Genomic DNA, 19,834 nt, shown 5'->3' with positions numbered 1-19,834 from the left:
GCACGTTGAATCAGTTGTGATCTTATTAAATGACAATACTAATTCAAAGGACCAATTGGGGGGAGAGTTCCTTTCACAGCTGTGGGGAGTCTGGCCAGTGATAAAGTTGCGGGGAGGGCAGGAGCATTGAGAAGGAGGGGGTTGGGGATCATGCCAGTAACCCACTCACTCACCGCTGCCGTGGTACTCCGGGCGCGGAGCCACCACATTGTGGCCGGGGAGGGAAGTAGCTCGGGTGGCTGCCGGGACCTCAGTGCCTTTTGCAGGCCCGCTCACCTCTGGCAGTGCTCTCCGTCTGAACAGTGAGGGGACCAGCTCAAGAGCAAAGATCATAGAGCGGAGCGGGTCAATGGGCAATGGATAACAGAACAGCGGGCGGTGGAGCTTACCCCTGTGTCAGCGCGAACAAGGAACCAATTGAGGTCACTCGCGCTGAATAGGAGTATGCTCCACCGCCCGCTGTCCTGTTATCCATCGTCCGCTGACCCGCTGGTTGCTGGCATGATCCCCGACCGCCTCCTTCTCAACGCTCCTGCCCTCCCCACAACTTTACCCCGAGCCAGACTCCCCACACGCCGTGAAATAAACTTCCCCCCCCCCCCCCCCCCCCCCCCCCCCCCCCCCGCCGCGCTGTCCTTTTACAGCCGCTTCCCACTTTACAGCCGCTTCCCATCAGCTGCCAGCAACGAGGCTTGGCTATCCCTCAGTACAGCAACATCGTTCTTGATGTTTAAGAAAGAACTGCAGATGCTGGAAAATCGAAGGTAGACAAAAGTGCTGGAGAAACTCAGCGGGTGCGGGAGCATCTATGGAGCAAAGGAAATAGGCAAAGTTTTGGGCCGAAGCCCTTCTTCAGACTCAGACAACGTTTCGGGCCAAAACCCTTCTTCAGACACCGAATGGTGCCTATTTCCTTCGCTCCATAGATGCTGCCGCACCCGCTGAGTTTCTCCAGCACTTTTGTCTACCATCGTTCTTGATGTTGCTGTACTGAGGGATAGCCGTCTATCTTTCTTGGCTAACAACCTAACCTTCGGCCTCCAAGACGCAGGTCAATTTTCGTGCCTTATTTTTGGATTAAAAAATAGCGTCTTCATTGCCGGGAAATACGGTATTTAAAAACATATAACTCAAAGAAATTTACTAACCACATTATTTGTACACAAACTCCATTCTTCTTTCTTTGTTTCTTAAGATAATGGCAATCCATGTTCGAAGATGGCGGCGCTGGCTTAACAGCTGCGGCCCACCTGCAGTCCGTCTGTTTTTTTTATTTCGTTTTGTTCCTTGTCATGTTTTAGTTAATTTTGTTTTATTAAGTTGTGTATGTGGGTGGGTGGGTGGGGTGGGAGAAACATGCTTTGGTCTCTTCCTTCGGGGGATGCGACTTTTTCTTCGGTCGTATTCCCCGTCTCCGTCTGCGCCGAGGCCTAATGGCGGAGCTGGCGGCATCGGAGCTGTAGCAGCGGCAGCAGCGGCGGAGAACCGACTCGGCACCGAAGCTGTGGCGGTGGCGGCAGCAGCAGCGGCAGCGGAGACCCGACTCGGCCCCGAAGCTGTAGCGGCGGCAGCAGCAGCGGAGACCCGACTCGGCCCTGGAGCTGTGGCGGCGGCAGCAGCAGCGGAGACCCGACTCGGCCCTGGAGATGTGGCGGCGGCAGCGGCAGCGGCGACCCGACTCGGCCCCGAAGCTGTGGCGGAGGCGGCGGAGACCCGACTCGGCCCCGAAGCTGTGGCGGAGGCAGCAGCAGCGGAGACCCGACTCGGCCTCGGAGCTGTGGTGGAGGCAGCGACCACCCGCGGAGTTTGAACCGTCGCCTCGGCGCAGAGGGAGAACAAAGAGGGAAGAGACAGAGACTTTAAGATTTTGCCTTCCACCACAGTGAGGAGGTGTTTGGTGAACTCACTGTGGTGGATGTTAAATTTGTGTTGATTGTGTGTTTTTGTCATTTTTAAAATTATATGTATGACTGCAGGGAAACAAAATTTCGTTCTAATATACGAATCTAATCTAAACATGCACGAAATTTGCGCTGCGCATGCGCAGTAGGTGCAAAGGCAGAATTTCAGCTGCCTTCAGCTCCCCTTGATGTGAAGGCTTGAGGCAGCGTCGACGGCATGTGAGCTGCACATAGTTTTGTATGTTACAAGTACTGCGGATGAAAGGCGCGGGAGAATTATGCCTACCTTAGAGATCGATCTCTTAGGTAGGCATAATTCTCCAGTGCCTTTACTATTTATATTTAATAATTACCATTTTATAATTTTAGTCAGGGTAGGCACATGCCTGCTACCTTGCCTACCCTGACGGCACATGCCCGTTTCAATCCTGACTAAGGGTGCTTGTCTGCACAGAGTTTGTACATTCTCCAGGAGACCACTTCGATTTTCTCTGAGATCTTCGGTTTCCTCCCACACTCCAATGACGTATTGGTTTGTAGCAGGCAAGTGCCGTCAGGGCTGGCAAGGTAGGCAGTGCCTACCCTGACTAAAATTATAAAAAGGTAATTATTAAATATAAATAGTACATTTTCCAATTCATTTACTAAATTCAGTATTTATTATTAAATGGTTATTATTTTAATAATCGATCTTAGGTAGGCATAATTCTCCCATGCCTTTCATCCGTAGTACATGTAATACGCGTAACTATGTTCAACTCACATGCTGTGGACACTGCTTCAAGCCTTCACTTACAACGGGCAGTAAAGGCAGCTGAAATCCTGCCTTTGCACCGTGGACTGCGCGCAAGGTGCTGTACATGTCCACAAGAGACCAATCTGCGTATGCGCGGTTTTAAAGATTTTTTTAAAGTAGGACCGATATGCACATGCGTGTTTTTTACGAGCGAATACGCAGATTTTTACGATTTTTAAAAGTCGATTGACTGCCTGTAACTGTTGAGAGCAGATGTTGAAACAAAATGTTGACACCTCAGTTCCTTCCACAGATGTTGCCTGGCCTACAAAGTTCCTCTTGCAGTTTGTATTTTGCTTTGGCTGTAACAATTTATTTCCTCTCTCTCCTTAGCTACAAATTGCCCGTAAGAACGTGACAAAAAGGAGCGAGTATAGACCATTTAGCCCTTCGAGCCTGCTCCAACTTTCAACAGACCATCGCTAATCTTTTACCTCACCTTTTTTCTGCCCCGGCCTTGTATCCCTTAATTCCTTTAACATCCAGAAACTAACCATTATATTTTGAATGCAATCACTGACTGAGCCCTCTTGGGTTTAGACGTTCAAAAATATATCACTCCGAGTGATGTAATTTCTTCTAATTTCAGTCTCAACTGGCCTACTCTTTGACTTGAGATCTTGACCTGATTCTAGAGTCAGGATTTGGCCCACTATCAACTTTCATTGACCATATTCAGACTTGCATTTTCACAGTTGCTGAACTGCACTGCAGCATGTTAGATAATCCATATCACAATCCAAGCCTGGCCAATGTACAAAATTATAATCTATTATTTTTGTTAGTACTACTCCTATGTTTTTCCTTTATATTTTATGATCGAACTACAATTACATACATATCCCATTTTAAATAACCAGGATCAAACAACAAATTTCTCAAAAGTGAAATTAAATTAGCTTCGTCTATGTAATTTCTTACTTCAGACCAGGTTCCAAGAGTGTTTTATAAACATAACTTGCAACTGAATCATTTTGCGTTCATTGTACAATTTTGGAAGCTGTCAATCAGAAACAGTCTGGATGCAATTAGGATGTTTCTCCTGGTTGAGGAGTCTAAAACTAGCATTCACTGTCCCAGAATAAGCAGTAGGCTGTTTAGAACTAAAATTACAGAAATTGCTTCACTCCAGAGGATGGCGAATCTTTGGATTTTTCCATCATGCATGGTGTGGAGCCTCAGTCATCAAGTGAAAATTCTTACAACATGGGAGTCAATTTTAAACCTATGCTAATGCAGAGCAGTCCCATTCCCTAATTATTTTCCCAGTAATTTATTCTAACCCCAGTCTAATCAACTCTACCCAGATTCTACCACACAGGATCTCTGGATCTATAAATCAGAGACATTCATGTTTTGCAGTACATGGGCAGTTCGAGGACTTGTTAGTGTCAACAGCTTAACATCAAGGATTTCAATTAATATTCTGCTGATCCATCCAATTATGCAGATACAATTCTACGAGTTAAATGCTTCCTTCATAGGCTTTACCGTTGACAAGGGAAGTGTAGGACTATATCTTTCTGACATTTTAAACACTTGCTATATAAAAAGGATACAAATTGTATCTTGCAAATCATTCCATAGCATTCTTCCCTCCATAAATTGTAGATGTCCCTCAAAACTTTCAAAAATTGCTACAGAATCAATTAATGCATTTTTATTGTAACAATTGAGCTCACAATATAATTACAGCCATTTAACCCAAACAGTTAATCATATAACAAACATTTATATCATTAATCAAAATGAAGTGACTTTCAAAGTGATTTTTTTTCTGCATATTTACACTCTGTAGCGACCTTCATTCAAGGGATAACTTGAAACTAATTTAGGAGAAAAGTTCAAGTGAAACGTCCAGATGCTCCGCTGACATGTATAAGCTTCACGTTTGCTTTAGTGGAGCTGGGATGTTTGCAGATGCTTGTTCAAGGTAGGCTAAAGGTCCTTGAGCGAGATCTGCTGATTTTTTAGGCTGTGCGTTGATATCTTCCAGGACTTGTTGCCAGTGTCGCAGCTTGCTGAGATGTTTTTGGATCAATGCTTCCTTTCTCTGTAGTTCATTTTTTAATTCGGATACATCCTAAAAATATTTCACAAACACTATTACAAGGAATATTTTAATGATTAAGTCTTGAAAGGGTAAAATATTAGGAATTTACAAATAACAAAAGATACATCAAGGAAAAACATTTCAATAAAGTCCTGCAGCAGTACAAAGCATTGAAACTGATTGGTTCCCTGTCAACATTACATCAGTTAGTAATTATAGTCATTTAAACTGTAGTCAATTGTTTATTGTTGGCTTTATGCTTAAGAAATAAAAACTTTGAGTTTGGCAATTCTACAGAGAGGGTCTCCAAGAGAATGTCTGTTTCTCCACATAGAGTCATAGAGTGATACAGTGTGGAAACAGGCTCTTCGGCCCGACTTCCTCCACACCTGCCACCGGCTACACTAATCCCACCTGCTTGTGCTTGGTCCATATCCCTCCAAACTTGTCCAATCCATGTATCTGTCTGTTTCTTAAACGTTGAGATAGTCCCAGCTTCAACTACCTCCTCTGGCAGCTTGTTCCATCCACCACCCTTTGTGTGAAAAGGTTACCCCCTCAGATTTCTATTAAATCTTTTCCCCTTCACCTTGAACCTTCACCAAGTAAATTCCTTGTATGTGAATACTTGGCCAATAAACTTATTCATTCATTCAACCTATGTCTTCTGGCCCTCGATTCCCCTACTCTGGGCAAGAGATTCTGTGCATCTGCCCGATCTATTCCTCTCATGATTTTATACGCCTCTATAAGATCTCCCCTCATCCTCCTGCGCTGCAAGGAATAGAGACCCAGCCTGCTCAACCTCTCCCTACAGCTCACACCCTCTAGTCCTGGCAACATCCTCGTAGATTTTCTCTGAACATTTTCAAGCTTGACAATGTCTTTCCCATAACACGGTGTCCAGAACTGATGACAATATTCTAAATGTGTGGCTTCGGAAGCCACGGTCTAGGGTAAGGAAGCGGCCGTTCCAGGTATCCCAAGCAGCTGAGAGGGTTCTCCCGACACCGGAGCACCATCACCCGGCGAGAAGGGCCTGAAACATCAGGCCGCCGTAGCGGCGACTGCGGAGGCCTCAATAAGCCCGACAATGGGTGGACAAGGGGATGGGGACTGGACTTTGTGCCTTCCCTCACAGTGGCAACCATTGTGGGGGGATGTTTTTATGTTTATTGTTAAATTCCTTTATAATGTTATGTGGTATTATGTTATGTGGTATTAATGTGCTGCAATTGCAACTTGAATTTCACTGCAGCAAGTTGGTGCATGTGACAATAAATGAACCTTTGAACCAACATCTTATACAACTGCAACATGACCTCCCAACTTCTATACTCAATACTCTGACTGATGAAGGCCAATGTGCCAAAAGCCTTTTTGACCACCTTATCTACCTGCGACTCGACCTTCAAGGAACCATGCACCTGCACTCCGAGAGCCCTCTGCTCTACAACACTGCCCAGAGGTCTACCATTCACTGTGTAGGTCCTGCCCTTGTTAGACATCCCAAAATGCAACACCTCACATTTCTCTGTATTAAATTCCATCAACCACTCCTCAGCCCACCTGGCAAATCGATCAAGATCCTGCTGCAATCTTTCAGAACCATCTTCACTATCTGCAAAACCACCCATTTTGCATCATCAGTAAACTTGCTAATCTTGCCCTGTATGTTCTCATCCAAATCATTGATGTAGATGACAAACAGTAACGGGCCCAGCACCGAACCCTGAGGCACACCACTAGTCACAGGCCTACAGTCTGAGAAGCAATCTTCCAACATCACCCTCTGCTTCCTTCCATTAAGCCAATTTGCTATCCATTCAGCTATCTCTCCTTGAATCCCATCCAATCTAACCTTCCAGAGCAGCCTTTCATGTGGAACCTTGTCGAATGCCTTACTAAAATCCACGTATACAACATCTACAGCTCTGCCCTCATCGACCTTTTTGGTCATGTCTTCAAAAAAACTCAATCAGATTTGTGAAACACGACTTCCCATGTACAAAACCATGCTGACTGTCCCTAATCAACCCTTGTCCATCCAAATACCTGTAAAACCTATCCATCAGAATACTCTCTAGTAACTTTCCAATTACAGATGTTAAGCTCACCGGCCGAAAGTTCCCAGCATTTTCCCTGCAGCCCTTCTTGCAGCACAAACTTTTGTCACCCAGGGCTCCCGCAATTTCCTCTCTAGTTTCCCACAATGTCCTCGGATATATCTGATCAGGCCCTGGAAATTTTGAATAATAAACCCCCATATTAATCAGCTTTAACCTCCGACAGGCTTCGTTCACGTCACAACAAACATTTACCACTCTGTTCACTTAATTCGTTAAATTCACTTTGTGCTGACTGATCACTTGTACCCTTCTCTAATTTAAAAATCAGTTTCCCCAATATCTGTCAGGCAGTTGACTTTGAATAAGTGAAAGAGGACGCAGATCAGTCATTGCTCTTCCTGTATGCCTGCTCTTACCATTATTCTACTGTGAGGATTTAAGTAAATTGTATCGTCGTTGATATTAATGATATATATTTCCCAGCCTTTGTAACAAGACAGCAGGAAGTTTGCATTCCCTCCATAACAGGCTTAGAAACATTAAAGCCAATTGTAACACATTGCAATTGTGAAAGTTGTAGGTTACCAGATATGACTGCCTCGACAGCAAGCTGTTAAACCCAGCTGTATTTACTTGCATCAAAAATTCACAGGATTCCATGTATACTTTCAGGTAATAAAACCATAAACAATTAAATAAGCTCTCTACCTCTTTTATGACTTGTTCAGGTTTTTGTACAGCAAGCTGCAGTCTCTTCTGAAGGAAGAAACACTCAGTTTGCCTGGCGACATCCAAAAACTTTTGGATGCATTGCTCCACACCTATGGCATAATAATTGAACATATTTAAGGGTAAAAATAATGTTATTTGGAAGCATGAAACAACATAGACACTGTGACTACTGAACTGATAAATTAAGAAAAAATGGAGAGCAAGGGTCAGTTTCTACAATAAATTAAATTCAAGAATATTCCAATGATAATACTGGAAGATAAGCTTTATTGTTTTATAATGAGAAGGTCTTGAAGGGACAAACTGATTTAAAGTTTGGAGTTACCTATGACAATCCTTGCCTGTGGTTTCATTGGCAAACTGTCAAGCAGCTGGTGCATGAAGTGGTTGGGCAGATAATTTAGAATGATTATGGGCTATTCACCCACAAAATCTAATTCATAACTGTATTGTTTGAATTTTCCACCTAAAACTTTTCCTTGAGTGCTGTGATTGTGTGTGCCTAACTATTATATGCATCTTGCATCCAATGTTGCAGATACTTATTTTAATAAATTATAACAAAGAACATCTTTCCTCTGGTAAGTGCAAAGAAAATTAACATCAGTAAACATGACACAGATTCCTGGCTGCAGGCAGAGATTCCAAAGGGACTTAAAATTACTTGCATTGAGATTATTAGAAAATTACCAGTAAGTTATTTAAAGGGATAAAAATCACCTTCAAATCATTAGGGTGCAATTAAAATCCATTGAAGGCAGCCCAGCATTTAGCCCTTTGCAATGAAGTCAAGATTAAAGAGATTCAAGATTCAAGAGACATTTATTGTCACATGCACCAATTGGTACAGTGAAATTTGGGTCACCATACAGCCATACGAATTTAAAAAAAGAACACAACACACGATAGACTTTAACATAAACATCCCCACACAGCAGAATCAAAGTTTCCCACTGTGAGGGAAGGCACCAAAGTTCAGTCATCCTCCTCCATACATCTTTGTAAGCACTTTAGAATAGTTTACAGTCTAATACCTGGAATGGTAGATTATCTTATGAGGAAAGGTTGTGCTTCTAAAGTTCGAGTTTAGAAGTGAAATTGTTTTGATTGAAACACGAGCCTAAGAAGTATTTACAGGGTGAATGTGAGAGGATGTTTCCTTTTGTTGAAGAATCTAGAAAATCAAGGCACTGTTTACAAATAAAATGTTATAATTTAGAACAACTGGGTGTAATTCAACCCCCCTCCCCCCCCCGCTCCCTCCCCTAGAAGGCTGCGTATTTTGAACACTTCTTCCACTGCTCTTTGAAGAAGAGAGTCTTTAAGGGAGAGACACATTGCTAAGTAAAGGGGCGAAAGGTTACCACATGCAGACAGAAATGCAGAGTAGAGGTTACATCAGATCAGAGTGATCTTATTAAATATCAAAGCAGGCTTGAGGGGCTAAGTCGCCTACTCCTGGTCCTATTTGTATTTCTATGATTCCAGGCAGTAAGCAATGTCCAGATATCCTAAGTTACCAAAAGGTGCATAAAAATGAAGTAATGTATAATCAGAAATATTTTCCCCCTCAAGCAGTGTAGTCGAATAACATGGTTAATTTTCAATTTTGTTATCCAAATACTACCAAATGTACAAATGTTCTGTTTCATAAGGCCATTGCAAACATTAGTACTTTAACTAGAATAATAATCAAGAAATATTACATATTGGCTCATTTATTTCTATGCAGGATAAGTAAGATAATTGTTTAAATAGTTTATTCTGCTTTTATAATAAGGCAAACATGTTTGAAAAATGGTTCTATCAGGATGTAAGGCTTTAGATCAAGACCTCTAATGTGTTACAGATTCAATTTAATGCTGTATTTCAGGTTCACATACAAGCCACTGCCTAAGCATAGAATTTGCACCTCGTATCATTTTTCTCAATAAATGTATTTTTCCGAAGTTTCCCACCTGTTCGAATCTCTTCTTGATCCGTACCATTCACATAGTCTTGACTGACCAGGGATGCAAAACATGCCTACAAGAAATTCACAGTTAATGCTTCCAGTTTCCCAAACTAAATTAACAGAAATAATCTAGCACAATAGAAATTTTCTATCAGATCAAAACCCAAGTAGGATTCAAAGTCAAATGCTGTGGGAGCCCAGGGACACGGATGGAGCCTCTGGCTGCTACAACTGTGGCAAGTGCGGCCAGCTTCAGCTCCTAAAGGACTGTTGGTTCACTGGAGAAGCAGCTGGATGACCTCAGGGCCATCCGGGAAAACGAGAGTTTCCTGGACAGGACCTACAGTGAGGTAGTCACGCCGAGGATACGGGAAGAACCAAGGTGTGTGACGGAGAGAAAAGGTGGAAATCGTGGAGTGCAGAAGACTCAGGTGGCTGTGCCTAATGAAAACAGGTACGCCCTCTTGGGAACTGTCCAGGGATACGATGTTTCCAGTCCGTGCGGCGGACACATCGGTGGCTCCAATCCTAGAGATGGGACTCGACCGGCGAGACCGACGTCGGGCAGACCCAAGTGGTGGGTGACTCCATTGTCCGAGGAGCGGACAGGAGATTATGTGGCGGCAGACGAGATACAAGGATGGTCTGTTGCCTCCCTGGTGCCAGGGTTCACGATGTCACGAGCCGAATTCAGAACATCTTCGAGAGAGAGAAGGTGAACAGCCGGCAGTTGTTGTGCAGGTAGGCACAAACGAAATCGGGAAGAAGAGGAAGGAGGTTCTCCAACATGACTTTAGAGAGTTGGGAAGAAGACTGAAATGCCAGACTTCTAGGATGGTTATCTCTGGATTGCTTCCAGTACCTCATGCTAGTGAGGGCAGGAACAGGGAGATAGGGGATCTGAATGTGTGGCTGAGGGGCTGGAGCAGGGAGCAAGAATTTAGATTTATAGACCACTGGGATCTCTTCTGGGGTAGGGGTGACCTGTACAAAAGGGACAGGTTACACCTTAACTGGAGGGGGACCAACATTCTGGCAGGCAGGTTTGCTAGGGCTACATGTGTGGGTTTAAACTAAATAGGGGGGGGGATTGACAAATTGGGAGTATAAAGATGGAGTTGAAGGGGAAGTGGCTGCAGGAAAATTACAAAAGATTCTCGAATTAAAGGGAAGGAAAGCTCGAGAATGGTCAACAGAGTAAGGTCAGGGCCAATTGCAAGCGGTTCGAGGGGGGAAGTGAATACGGAGGACAAAGTGCTGTATATGAATGCACGAAGTATAAGGAATAAAGTGGACGAGCTTGAGGCTCAGTTAGAAACTGGCAAGTATGATGTTGTGGGAATTACTGAGACATGGCTGCAAGAGGGCCAGGGCTGGGCACTGAATATTCAAGGGTATACCTCCTATCGAAAAGACAGACAGGTGGGCAGAGGGGGTGGGGTTGGTGAGGAATGAAATTCAGTCCTTTTCAAGGGGTGACATTGAAACAGGAGATGTGGAGTCAGTATGGATAGAACTAAGGAATTGTAAGGGTAAAAATACCCTAATGTGACTAATCTACAGGCCCCCAAACAGTAGCCTGGACATGGGGCGCAGGTTGAATCAGGAGTTAAAATTGGCATGTAGTAAAAGTAATGCTGTGGTTGTTATGGGAGATTTCAACATGCAGGTAGACTGGGAAAATCAGGTTAGTACTGGACCCCAAGAAAGGGACTGTAGAGTGCCTTCGTGATGGATTCTCTGAGCAGCTTGTATTGGAGCCTACCCGGAAGAAGGCTATTCTGGATTTAGTGTTATGTAATGAACCGGATTTGATAAAGGACCTCGAGGTTAATGAGCCATTAGGAGGCAGTGACCATAACATGGTCAGGTTTAATCTACAATTGGAGAGGGAGAAAAGTAGATCGGAGGTGTCAGTGTTGCAGTTGAATAAAGGGAACTATGGGACCATGAGGGAGGAGCTGGCCAAAGTTAACTGGAAAGATACACTAGCAGGGATGACAGTGGAACAAAAATGGAACAAAGGTGTTTCTAGGAATAATACAGAAGGTGCAGGATCAGTTCATTCCTAGGAGGAAGAAAGATTCCAAGGGGAGAAAGGGACGACCATGGCTGACAAGGGACGTCAAGGACAGTATAAAAATTAAAGCGAAGAAGTACAACGTAACAAAGATGAGCGGGAAGCAAGAGGATTGGGTAATGTTTAAAGAACAACAGAAGATAACTAAAAAGACAATATGGGGAGAAAAGATGAGGTACGAAGGTAAGCTAGCCAAGAATATAAAGCAGGATAGTAAAAGCTTCTTTAGGTATGTGAAGAAGAAAAAATTAGTTAAGACCAAAGTTGGACCCTTGAAGACCGAAAAAGGTGAATTTATTATGGGGTACAAGGAAATGGCAGATGAGTTGAACAGGTACTTTGGATCTGTCTTCACTAAGGAGGACACAAACCAATCTTCCTGATATAGTAGTGGCCAGAGGATCTGGGGTGACAGAGGAACTGAAGGAAATCCACATTAGGCAAGAAATGGTGTTGGATAGACTGATGGGACTGAAAGCTGATAAATCCCCAGGGCCTGATGGTCTGCATCCCAGGGTACTTAAGGAAGTGGCTCTAGAAATCGTGGATGCATTGATGATAATTTTCCAATGTTCTATAGACTCAGGATCAGTTCCTGTGGATTGGAGGGTAGCTAATGTTATCCCACTTTTTAAGAAAGGCGGGAGAGAGAAAACAGGGAATTATAGACCAGTTAACCTAACATCGGTGGTGGGGAAGATGCTGGAGTCAATTATAAAAGATGAGATAGCCGAACATTTGGATAGCAGTAACAGGATCGGTCCGAGTCAGCATGGATTTACAAAGGGGAAATCATGCTTGACTAATCTTCTGGAATTTTTTGAAGATTTAACTAGGAAAATGGACACGGGAGAGCCAGTGGATGTAGTGTACCTGGACTTTCAGAAAGCATTTGATAAGGTCCCACATAGGAGATTAGTGGGCAAAATTAGGGCACATGGTATTGGGGGTAGAGTGCTGACATGGTTAGAGAAGTGGTTGGCAGACAGGAAACAAAGAGTAGGGATTAACGGGTCCCTTTCAGAATGGCAGGCAGTGACTAGTGGGGTACTGCAAGGCTCGGTGCTGGGACCGCAGCTATTTACAATATACATCTATGATTAGCATTAACATTAGCAAATTTGCAGATGACACCAAGCTGGGTGGCAGTGTGAACTGTGAGGAGGATGCTATGAGAATGCAGGGTGACTTGGACAGGTTGGGGGAGTGGGCAGATGCATGGCAGATGAAGTTTGTCGGATAAATGTGAGGTTATCCACTTTGGCAGTATAAACAGGGAAGCAGATTACTATCTAAATGGCGTCAAGTTGGGAAAAGGGGAAGTACAACGGGATCTGGGGGTCCTTGTACATCAGTCTATGAAAGTAAGCATGCAGGTACAGCAGGCAGTGAAGAAAGCGAATGGCATGTTGGCCTTTATAACGAATAGAATCGAATATAGGAGCAAAGAGGTCCTTCTGCAGTTGTACAGCCCTAGTGAGACCACACCTGGAGTATTGTGTGCAGTTTTGGTCCCCTAATTTGAGGGTGGACATTCTTGCTATTGAGGGAGTGCAGCGTAGGTTTACAAGGTAAATTCCCAGGATAGCGGGACTGTCATATGCTGAGAGAATGGAGCGACTGGGCTTGTACACTCTGGAGTTTAGGATGAGAGGGTATCTCATTGAAACATATAAGATTGTTAAGGGCTTGGACACGCTAGAGGCAGGAAACATGTTCCCGATGTTGGGGGGAGTCCAGAACCAGGGACCACAGTTTAAGAATAAGGAGTAAGCCATTTAGAACAGAGACGAGTGGTGAGTCTGTGGAATTCTCTGCCTCAGAGGGCGGTGGAGGCAGGTTCTCCGGATGCTTTCAAGAGAGAGCTAGATAGGGCTCTTAAAAATAGTGGAGTCAGGGGATATGGGGAGAAGGCAGGAACGGGGTACTGATTGGGGATGATCAGCCATGATCACATTGAATGGCGGTGCTGGCTCGAAGGGCCGAATGGCGTACTCCTGCACCTATTGTCTATTGTCTAGTAACAAAATATGCCAAGCAAATATTTGTGAAGTCGTTTTTTTTTAATGAGGTAAATTGAACATGTTTATAAAAGATAGATTAAAATAAAATAGACATTCAGAGCAGCCAGCAGACACTTAAAATAATAGTAAAATCTTGTGGAAAGAGTAGACGAAAACTATAAAATATTTCATAAAAGAGGATTCTAATGCAATGTGAATTTGAAAATCACCTTAAATGAGTGTCCTATGCCAGCTTACACTTCTCCACGTTATCCTTCAAAACATTCTTCCACACTATTAATCCTCAAACTATCTGCAGGAACTTCTGAGTCACTCAACACCAAATATCCTGCACCTTTCATCGACACCATTCCTCCTCACACTCCTGCTGCTGAGACTATTCTTTATTTGACCTCCATATCTTCTGGAAGAATTGCCCCAGTAATATCCAAGCCCTCCCTGGGCATTTTCTCCCAACCATCCACCAATATTCCACCAGGCGCCCAACTTCCCTCACAATAGTTATATACATCCCTGCTCCCAACACTAATACTGCTCTCCCTCCAACCCACTCTATTGGCATATTTCCTGGTCCTGATCTAGTCTGTTTCCTTGCAGACACTTTCCCCACACATTGCTCACGGGCACTCATCACCACCCATGTACCCATCCACTCCTCATGGCCTCCCAGTATCGACCTTTCCCCCATCGATCACTCACGGACACCCCCCATCACCACCACTCTTGCACCCACCATCACCACCACCACCACCCTTATAATAACTTTATAATAATAACTTTATTTATAAAGCACTTTAAACAACTGCACCCATCCACCTCCTCACACGGGGACCCACCACCACCATCACCCTTGCACCCATCCACCACCCTTGCACCCATCCACCACCCTTGCACCCATCCACCACCCTTGCACCCATCCACCACCCTTGCACCCATCCACCACCACCACCACCCTTGCACCCATCCACCACCCTTGCACCCACCACCACCACCCTTGCACCCATCCACCACCCTTGCACCCACCACCACCACCCTTGCACCCATCCACCTCCTCACCCGTGGCCCCTCCATCACTCAGGACCCACCCTCCCTCTGCCCCAAACCACGACCCACGACCCCGGCGCCGTCTCTCCGCGCCACCGTTACCTCAAATGAAGCCTCCAGTTCGTCCACAAGGGTGCTGGGAGGCCGTACCGACACCGCGGCAGGAGCAGTGGCCCCAGGTACGGTCCCGGGGGGAGGAGGAGGAGGAGGAGGCGGCGGCGGCGGGTTGGGGTTTTGCGGCGGATGCGAGAACATCCCCGACAGCGAGGCGGCCATCTTGCGGGGCGTCGGTGCGCATGCGCCGCCCTGAATCGCCGCCACCGCAGATGCTGCAATCCCGAGGGAAAGGCAAAGTGCTGGTTAAACACAGCGGGTCGGGCAGCATCTGTGGAGGGAATGGACAAACAGAAGGAGGAACCATCCTCCTTCCACAGAGTGCAAGCGCCTGTGGTTCTAGGGAAAGAAAAGCACGACAAGCCCATTGCATGCACCTCACGATACCCATTGATTCTTCATGCTCAGGATGTGAGTGTTACTGCGCCAATCCATCCCTCTGTATTGAAAGTGTATCCAAAAAAATTGCTCTGCTTGAAGTTCTTGAACTTTAAGATAGCAAGAGAGTGAACATTGTGATATTCAAAGATCCTCCGCTATAGGATCTTTGGTGATATTCATTTGCATCTGCTGCCTCATTCTAAATGGAATAGCTTCTCTTTGAGACGGTTGTTGAAATAGGCTGCGAAAGATGCCTCATTGCCCCGTCTCACGGTGCGAGTCCACCCACGAGTGACCCCGAGTGAAATAAAAAATCAGACTCGTGGTTGTGTACAAGATTCCAAGTTTATGTTCAAGAGTTTAACCGAGTTCCCACGGGTATGTCTAAGTTTGCCGTTTACTTCTCATTTCTGCGATGTTCCAAGTTCGTCTCCCAAGTTACCAAGTTCCTCTCCCGAGTTACTCTTGAGCCAACGTCTCCCGACGTGTGGAAAAATCATCACATGGTAAAAGTGATGTCATACAGTTTTTTTTTTCCACTATAAAAAGACCCAGCCTGAAGAACGATCTCGACCCGAAACATCACCTATTTCTTTTCTCCAGAGATGCTGCCTGACCAGCTGAGTTAGTCCATCATTTTGTGTCTATCTTTGGTTTAAACTAGTATTTGCAATTCCTTCCTTCAAACTTTTAGAGCAGTTTGTTTCAAGAAACAATCCTTCCAAAATTGCATTCAAAAGTCCATTTGAACTGCATTTGTTCAAGGTCTGGCATCAATCATAGGCTGTTTTTTTTTTGTCGGGAGGAACTGCAGATGCTGGTTTACACCGAAGATAGACACAAAATGCTGGAGTAACTCAGCGGGACATGTAGCATTTCTGGAGAGAAGGATGTGTGACGTTTCTGGTCGAGTCCCTTCAGACTGAAAAAAACGTTTCGACCCTTCTCTCCAGAGATGCTGCCGGCTTGGCTGAGTTACTCCAGCTTTTTGTGTCGCGTAAGATTGTTTTATTCCCTTAATTTATCTCTCATCAAAACGTTGGTAAACTTCTAACAAAACGATTAGGTAAATTGAACCTTAACGTTATTTTTTCCCCCGACAGCAAGGTCCGTAGACCAGAGGGATAGCAGTGTGTGTCTCTCTACTCATCCAGTATGTCCGTCAGAGCAGCCGTCCCACCGTCGCGACTTAAACTGTATAAAAAGCAGCGGCTCAAAACATTGCTGATTGGGCAGATCTCAAGTGAGTTTATTGTCATGTGTCCCTGATAGTACAATGAAATTCTTGACCAGATCTGACCAGAAACCACCCCTTTCACACTCACCCCAGCCCTGGAAACAACGTTTTCAGTCACCCCAGCCCACCCGCAACCTCTGAATGAAAGACAAAGCTCAAACTCTGCACCGAGGTCAGGATCGAACCCGGGTCTCTGGTGCTGCCAGGATGATAAAAAATTATCAATTAAAAGAATTGAAAGCAAAAGCTACTGATGATAATTTTTTTATCAGTTAATAAACAGCAAAAGCAACTTGAGAACGTTTAATTGAAAAAAGATTTCCTGTCTGAATTGGTTTAAATCTGGTATTTTTACCCATCTTTGGTATTTGCATAATGAGGTATGGAAGGGACAGCTCTGACCTTTAGTCGTTCTTGTTATTCACTCAACATGCAGGACTATTTGGTTATTTTTTTATCTTTATCCTGAGATAGGAGAAATAAACAAAAAGATCGCTATTGACATGCTCTGAGTCATCTATCCATGCAGAAATTTCCACGCAGTTAATATAATTGTTAGCGGCAGCTTTATTAAATCCTTCTTCCCCATTTCGTCACAATAACCATTTTAATTTTGCGCATTGTTATTCTTGTTACCTTGGATAAAAGATTTTTATCCCATAAATAAGAACCAATAGGGAGGTGCTTGCATCAGATTCTTCTGTTCCTCTGATTCTCTCTCTGTTTCTCTCTCCAGTCCTCCTCTCTCCCTTCTCCCCCTCCCTCCCTCCCCATGGGTAATCACTACCAAAGTGTCTGCCCACACTTTGTCAGTACACCTATCATACACTTGTCTACCGGACTAAGTCACCCCAACTCCCCCCACTTCCCCCCGACTCCCATCCCCTCCCCACCCTCCCTACCCACTCCCACCTTTCCCTCCCAACTCCAGTCCCGTCCCGACCCTCTGGGAAACTGAAGGGAGCGACAATCAACTGCCACGGATACAAATACAAACACAAGAAAGGGCAGATGCTGGTTGATAAAAAGTGAACACACAGTGCTGGAGTAACACAAAGATGCAACAGAATTTTGGAAACGTCATCCCATCACCCATTCCTTCTCTCCAGAGATGCTGCCTGGCCCGCTGAGTTAAAGAGTGCCCACGGTAGACTCATGAGTCACTACGGTAAACTCACGGGCTACTACGTTCTTACAACGAGTTTAAATGTTTCAAATTTTAACTTCAACAGTAAATTTGACTCGTGGAAATCTTTAATCATGTTTATAGCGCTTTCTCACGGGGCGACTTGACGCAAGATGTAACCAGAGTGAAGTGGTCGTGGTCTAGCACGATATCACACGATATAACGGGGGTAGATAAAGAGTTCCCACGGTACTCGGCATTTCTGTTATTTGTGCGAGTGACTTGTCCGTCTCCCGAGCTTTCCCGTTAAATCTTGAATGAACATTGTGAACTTTGAAGTGTTGTTAAATCATCACGTGGCACAAATGATGTCATTTTTTTTTTCACACACTATAAATATCCTCCCTTGGTTGAATTGGCTCATTTGGAGACATGCCTGTACTAATGCCATGACTTTACTGCAGGAAGATGCCACATTACTTAGGAGAGAGGGGGAGAGAGACAGAGAGAGAGGCACAGAGGCAGTGTGATGTACTTCGGGGTGACTGGCGGAAGAGAAAGAGCGCACATGACCTTGGTCTATCTGTGTGTGTGGGAGCAAAGAGAGACTAAGCAGAATACATCGGTCTTATTGTGTGTGGGGGGAGAAAGAGAGAGGTGGGGTGTGTGGGAGAGGGGGAGAAAGAGACGTACACTCACATAGGCAGAGTCTCTCAGCCTGTGTGAGAGGGAGGGAGAGAGGCACACACAAGGTGGATGTGAAATCTCACCTGCCTGTTTCAGTGACAGACACCTGCCGCCAGTAAATGAAGACACCCCCATCTGTCTCCCCTTCCTCTCCCTCGACTTGATAATCAAAAACTGTCTGAATCAGCAAGTTAGACACAAAATGCTGGAGTAACTCAGCGGGCCAAGCAGCATCTCTGGAGAAAAGGAATAGATTCCATTTTTGGTCGGGACACTTCTTCGGGATGATTGTAGGGGGGAACTGGAAGCAAGAAAAGACCGGGACAAATCAGGGCCAACAACAGATGACCTCATCAGGGTATTTTGAAGGGGGTTCCCGACCCGAAATGTCGCCTAACCCTTTCCTCCAGAGATGCTGCCTGACCCACTGAGTCACTCCAGCACTTTATGTCTATATTTGGTTCCCTGATAGGCCAATTGTTGGCTAGGGATAGTGTGATCCCAAGAGGGAACCATCGTTGCAAACCTTGGACTGGTTAACCGACATTTACTGCATGGGGGAGGGGGGGGGGGGGTGGGGGGCAGGAGGGGGTGGGCGGGGGAGAGAGAGAGAGTGTAAGTTACCTAAAATTAAATAATTCAATGTTCATAGTGAACACAGACACAAAATGTTGGAGTAACTCAATGGGTCAGGCAACATATCTGGAGAAAATGAACAGGTGGCGTTTGTGTCTAGCTTCGGTAAAAACCAGCATCCGCAGTTCCTTCCTGCACAATGGATCTTAGTGTCAAGTCTCTGACTCCCGTTGGCAGGCCATACGGCCCACAGCCCTCCCAGCGATGACTAACCCATGTCACAGGGGGATGGTGTGAAGGCGGAGTTAGACAGAGCTTGATTAATGTTATGGTTGGGGAATGGGCCATAATATGGCCAGGGAAACGTTGTTATTCGTGACGCCCCCTCCGCCCTTTCCCAGCTGTTCTCAATCGCACCCCCGGCCACACAAAAATTTATACTTTAAGAAGGAATACACGGAACATTTAAACTCAGAACGCTTCTAACAGAGTGAGCCATGTGAGCACTTCGATCATTCTCCCTGTATTTGCATTTGACAAAATAGTCGGGAAAAAATGTTTAAAAGTGTTCATATCTTTTGCTATGCCTAATTGGCCCTTATCTCTGCGAAAATAGTCTGATATTCGTAGGTGAAATGTCACCAACAATAATTGATTCTATTATTAATTGACTAATAATTGACTCTATTAGCAGAAAGATGCAATTCTGATCTAATATTATCAGTGCCTCTGTCTTTGGAAGCAACACCAGCAATTTATTAAATCTGACTACATGCGGCACAGTGGTAGAGTTGCTGCCTCACAGCCCCAGAGACCGGGGTTCGATCCTGACCATGGGTGCACCGGTTTCCTCTCACACTCCAGAGATTACAGGTTTGTAAGTTAATCGGCTTCGGTAACATTGTAAAATTGTTCCTGGAGTGTATAATAGGTGGTCGGTGCGGACTCGGTGGGCCAAAGGGCCTGTTTCCGCGCTATATCTCTAAAATCTGAAGTTAGGTAATGTCTAAAGGAACTGCAGATGCTGATTAATACGCACAAAAGGACACAAAATGTTGGT

The 19,834-nt window shown here is 44.9% G+C and overlaps 1 protein-coding gene across 1 annotated transcript; it reads right to left on the bottom strand.

Annotated features, from left to right (window-relative positions):
- Positions 1-4,342: 4,342 nt before the first annotated feature.
- med28 (mediator complex subunit 28) lies at positions 4,343-14,966 on the bottom strand. The gene is made up of 4 exons (XM_033026029.1): positions 14,756-14,966; positions 9,510-9,576; positions 7,528-7,640; positions 4,343-4,780 (listed from the first exon to the last, which is right to left on the bottom strand). The coding sequence occupies exons 1-4, from the start codon at positions 14,927-14,929 to the stop codon at positions 4,583-4,585; spliced, it is 552 nt and encodes a 183-aa protein (XP_032881920.1). The 5' UTR covers positions 14,930-14,966; the 3' UTR covers positions 4,343-4,582.
- Positions 14,967-19,834: the final 4,868 nt, after the last annotated feature.

The sequence above is a fragment of the Amblyraja radiata genome, chromosome 1 (assembly GCF_010909765.2).
Source record: "Amblyraja radiata isolate CabotCenter1 chromosome 1, sAmbRad1.1.pri, whole genome shotgun sequence".
Classification (NCBI taxonomy): domain Eukaryota; kingdom Metazoa; phylum Chordata; class Chondrichthyes; order Rajiformes; family Rajidae; genus Amblyraja; species Amblyraja radiata.
The sequence above is the reverse complement of the archived record's forward strand: the minus strand, read 5'-3'. Positions and strand labels throughout refer to the sequence as shown.